Below are 4,281 nucleotides of genomic sequence, written 5' to 3' on the forward strand. Positions count from 1 at the left end.
CCAGCCCCCAGCCCGCCATGCCACGCCCCCCTCGTCCACGGACTCCAGGTACTGCAGCGCCGGGAAGGCCGGGGTGGGGGTGAACTCCTCGATGGGGGTCTGCGCTGCAGACAGGGAGGAGCCGGCGGGGTCGGAGGGGAGGGGGTGGAGAGGCCGAGCAGGGGATGGGGCTCAGACCCAAGTCACAGAGACCTCACCGTAGCTGAGCCAGCCCGCCATGCCACGCCCCCCTCGTCCACGGACTCCAGGTACTGCAGCGCCGGGAAGGCCGGGGTGGGGGTGAACTCCTCGATGGGGGTCTGCGCTGCAGACAGGGAGGAGCCGGCGGGGTCGGAGGGGAGGGGGTGGAGAGGCCGAGCAGGGGATGGGGCTCAGACCCAAGTCACAGAGACCTCACCGTAGCTGAGGGACCAGCACCCCGGGGTGGGGTGGTGGGCGGGTTGGGGTCCCTGCCCCTTCCGTGTCCCCCGCCCTAGCCCTGCTTCCCGGGTCCCACGGCCTCCTGCCACCCCCTCGCCGGCCGGCACTCACCCTTGGCCCCCCGGAGCACGAACCCAAACCCCTCGCTGTCCTTCTTCTGCAGCAGCACTGTTTTCTCCTTAATGATGTAATCGCTGGCAGGAAGGCAGGAGGGAAGGAGTGAGTGGCCTCCCGAGACCCAGCGCGGCACCCCGCCCCCGCCCGCGGCTCTTCCCCGACCTCGTCCCGGCTCCACCCGTGCTCCAGCGGCCCAGCCACCTCCCCCTCGGGGCTCCGCGCTCCTACACGCACTCCTTCCTCACTCATCCAGCCGGCACCCATCCACCCAGCCCCTCCGCAAGGCCTCAGGAGCCACTGCGCACCCCGCACCCAGAGGGCCAGGAGAGGCCCCCACACTACGACACAGCCTGGCCTGAGTGTCCCCCCCCCAGCCTCTTCCTGTCTGTGACCTTGAGCACACACATTAACCTCACAGCCTGCCTGACAGGGCCTGGGGGAGCTCAGAAGGGGAAAAGTGTGTAGTTTTCACACGGAGCTCAGCAGGAGCTGCTCACTATCCTTAGAACAAGGCATTAAATGAAGGGGACGTGTGGACAGGCAGGGTGGTGCACACCTGTGATCCAAGCACTCTGGGAGGCTGAGGCAGGATGGCAAGTTTGAGCCTAACCCAGACAACTTAGTGACTTAAAGACTCTGTCTCAACATAAAAATTTTTTAAAAGGGCTGGAGATAGTAACAGTGCAAAGACCCTGGGGTTCAACTCGCAATATCGAAAAACAAAAATAAAAATAAGAGGATTTAGCTCAGTGGTGCCTCCTCGGCCTCACAAGCACAAGGTCCCGAGTTCGATCCCCAGTACCAGGATGAAAAAAAAAAAATCAAAAACAAAAATAAAAGACAAATAACTTTTAATGACCTCCCTCTAAACTCCTACTATGTATACTGTATCTAAGCCCCTGGGGTCCCCAACCCTACTGCAACACTGCTTATTTTGCATTACCCAATACGGTAGCTACTTAACTGCACGTGACTCTATTTTACTTTACTTTATTTTTTGGAGACAGAGTTTCTATGTAGCCCAGGCTGGCCTCCAACTCATGGTAACCCTCTTGCCTCAGTTTCTCAAGTGCTGGGATTACAGGTGTGTGTCACCCCTCCCAGCTTGCACGTGGCTATTTTTATGAAACTTAATCAAAATCAAACATTCACAGTCAGTCAGTCACAGTGGCCACATTTCAAAGTGCCTGGTGGCTCCATGTGGCTGGTGGCTTCTCTGCAGGAAGTTCCAGCAGGCTTTGAGATCCAGTAAATCGCAGCTGTGTCTCCTGCACACCAGGGGGATGACCCATGATCACGGTGTGGGTCCCCATGAAAGCCACAGAGCCCCACCAACACAGGTGGGCCATGCTCCCACACCCAGGGAAGATCAGAGACTGAAACCTTTGCATTATCTTCAGGCCTGCTCAGGCCTGCTCCAACAACAGCCCCCCAAGCCCTGGCCCTACCACGGTACGCCCAAGAAGGCTCCAACCAGGGGCACAGCAAGAACACCAAACACCACAGCTCCAGCCCCCTGCCCTCAGGAGAGCCTCTGACACCCGGGAGCCGCCACAGTGCTCTTGAGGCCTTGCCCTGGGCACCCTTCGGGGGAGCCCGGAGCGGGTGCACAACTGCAGCTCCTCCCCTGCATTCCTCGCCCACATCCCAGGGCACTGCACCAACGCCTGGACCCCCTCGGCATGTCCCGGTGATATCCATTCGGCGAGCACACTCCAATAATAGCCAAGCGCGCTCCCCAATTACCCACCCCCAGATTCGGCAACACAGCCCTCCACGACTACTCCAGTATATTTCAGTAACACCCCCACACATCCCAGTACGCTCCAATAATAACTCCCCCCACTCTGATCTCAGTGTATTCCCACAACATACCCCCTGCACACATCCTGGCACACGCCAGGAATCCCTTGCTGTGCTGTGCTCCTGCTGAATTTCAGTGCCGCCCCCCACAGGCACCTCTGTATTCTCCCACGACCCCTGCGACTCCCATTGTAACACCCATACACCGGAACCCCAGGGACAGCTCTTGGCCCACGCCTTCACTGGCTCCCCACCCCATCCTGTCCTCAAGCCTTCCAGGCCACACATCCGCTGCACGGTGGACACAAACCTGCCCCAGCCACTGCTCTCGCCCGGGTTCATCCTGGTCCCCCCACAAACACATCCACCATGCATGCCTGCCCTGTCTTCCTTCCCCTGAGCTTAAAGCAGCCCAGGAGCCAGGACCTTGGTAGCTGGGGAGAGCAGGTGGTAGGAGAGGACAGACGGGCTCTGTGGTGAATGGAGGAGGAGGCTGGGTCCAAGGTCACAGCGGTTGCTCTTGAGCGAGGATTCGTGACACCCTCATCCCCACTTGTGTCTCGGCCACAAACACTGATGGCCTTGCCCAAGCCCTCCTGCCCTGCTGCTCCCAGGGCCTCCCCAGCTCTCCAGGGCCCAGCAGCGACCCCATCTGCCCAGCAGCAGTCCCGCTTTCACTCCTTTCGCTCTGGCCTTGCGTCCCTGCCTCCTCCACCACCCCCACATCATCCTCACACCCCCCCCCTTGGGCCCTGTTCCCCAGTGCTCCCTGCCCAATGGAGTCAGTGAAAGCCCACGTCTGTGACCAGGTAGCATCCGAGCCCTTCATGGGCCGGTTGCAGCTCAGTGGCAGGGGACTTACCCAGCCTGGGGAGGCCCTGGGGTCGAACCCCAGCACCCAAAACAATCAAAAAACATTTTATAGGTAAAGCTGCAAAACTTTAAAGTACGAGCTCCACTTTAAAGGAAGAATCCACCACCCCCACATCATCCTCACACCCCCCCCCTTGGGCCCTGTTCCCCAGTGCTCCCTGCCCAATGGAGTCAGTGAAAGCCCACGTCTGTGACCAGGTAGCATCCGAGCCCTTCATGGGCCGGTTGCAGCTCAGTGGCAGGGGACTTACCCAGCCTGGGGAGGCCCTGGGGTCGAACCCCAGCACCCAAAACAATCAAAAAACATTTTATAGGTAAAGCTGCAAAACTTTAAAGTACGAGCTCCACTTTCCAAAGTAAGAAACAGAGGCACAGAAAGTTTAAAGAACTTGCCTGAGGTCACACAGTAATATGCTTCAAGAATATTCAAAACGCTCCTGGTGACCGCTGTGGTAATGCCCTCCACTCCACAGCAAGGCCCCCGGAGGACACACTCGTCCAGCACCCGCCCGCCTCCCTCTCATTATGCGGATCACACAAGTAACACCCTTGAGCCGCTGCTGACAGCAGTGCGATTCAAGCCCTTCACCTGCGGGGGTGGGGTGGGTTGCTGGTATCGCTCCCATTTAATACACGAGCAAACTGAGTCGGAGAGCTTGCTCAGGATCACACCAGCCAGACAACACCAGAGCCATCGTCCGAGGTCCCCACAAGCCATGTTCCCCGCTAGCCCGCTTACCCCAGTGTCCCAACACCTCAGATCCCCACAGCACCCCTCTGCCCCTCAACTCCTACCCAGCACCCTGTGCAGCGCCTCTCTCTTCCCGGACAGCCTCAGTCAGTCCCCAGCTAGAGGAGTCCCCCAGCTTCTCGACTGCTCTCAGGCCCCAGCGCTGTCCCCTTTTCCCGCCGCCTCAGTGAGTCCCTCCATGGCACGTGGCAGCTCCACACCACCCGCCCCGCCCCTCGTGGGGTCCCCTCCAGGGCCCGACACACCCACACCCCTGGCCCAGGGTCCTGTCTGCAGACCTCCTCGCCCCCCCTCCGGCCTCCTTCACCCCCCCACAC

The 4,281-nt window shown here is 59.8% G+C and overlaps 1 protein-coding gene across 1 annotated transcript in view; it reads right to left on the reverse strand.

Annotated features, from left to right (window-relative positions):
• Window positions 1–4,281, reverse strand: part of LOC104873915 (SH3 and multiple ankyrin repeat domains protein 1) — a 31,933-nt gene that overhangs the window by 9,409 nt on the left and 18,243 nt on the right. The window contains exons 15-16 of the mRNA XM_019210091.2: window positions 532–614; window positions 198–304 (exon numbers count right to left, since the gene is read on the reverse strand). Of these exons, the coding sequence (XP_019065636.1) occupies window positions 198–304; window positions 532–614 (190 nt within the window). The remainder of the gene's footprint in view (window positions 1–197; window positions 305–531; window positions 615–4,281) is intronic.

Source organism: Fukomys damarensis, unplaced genomic scaffold, assembly GCF_012274545.1.
Source record: "Fukomys damarensis isolate Sample0158 unplaced genomic scaffold, DMR_v1.0_HiC HiC_scaffold_19, whole genome shotgun sequence".
NCBI classification, from domain to species: domain Eukaryota; kingdom Metazoa; phylum Chordata; class Mammalia; order Rodentia; family Bathyergidae; genus Fukomys; species Fukomys damarensis.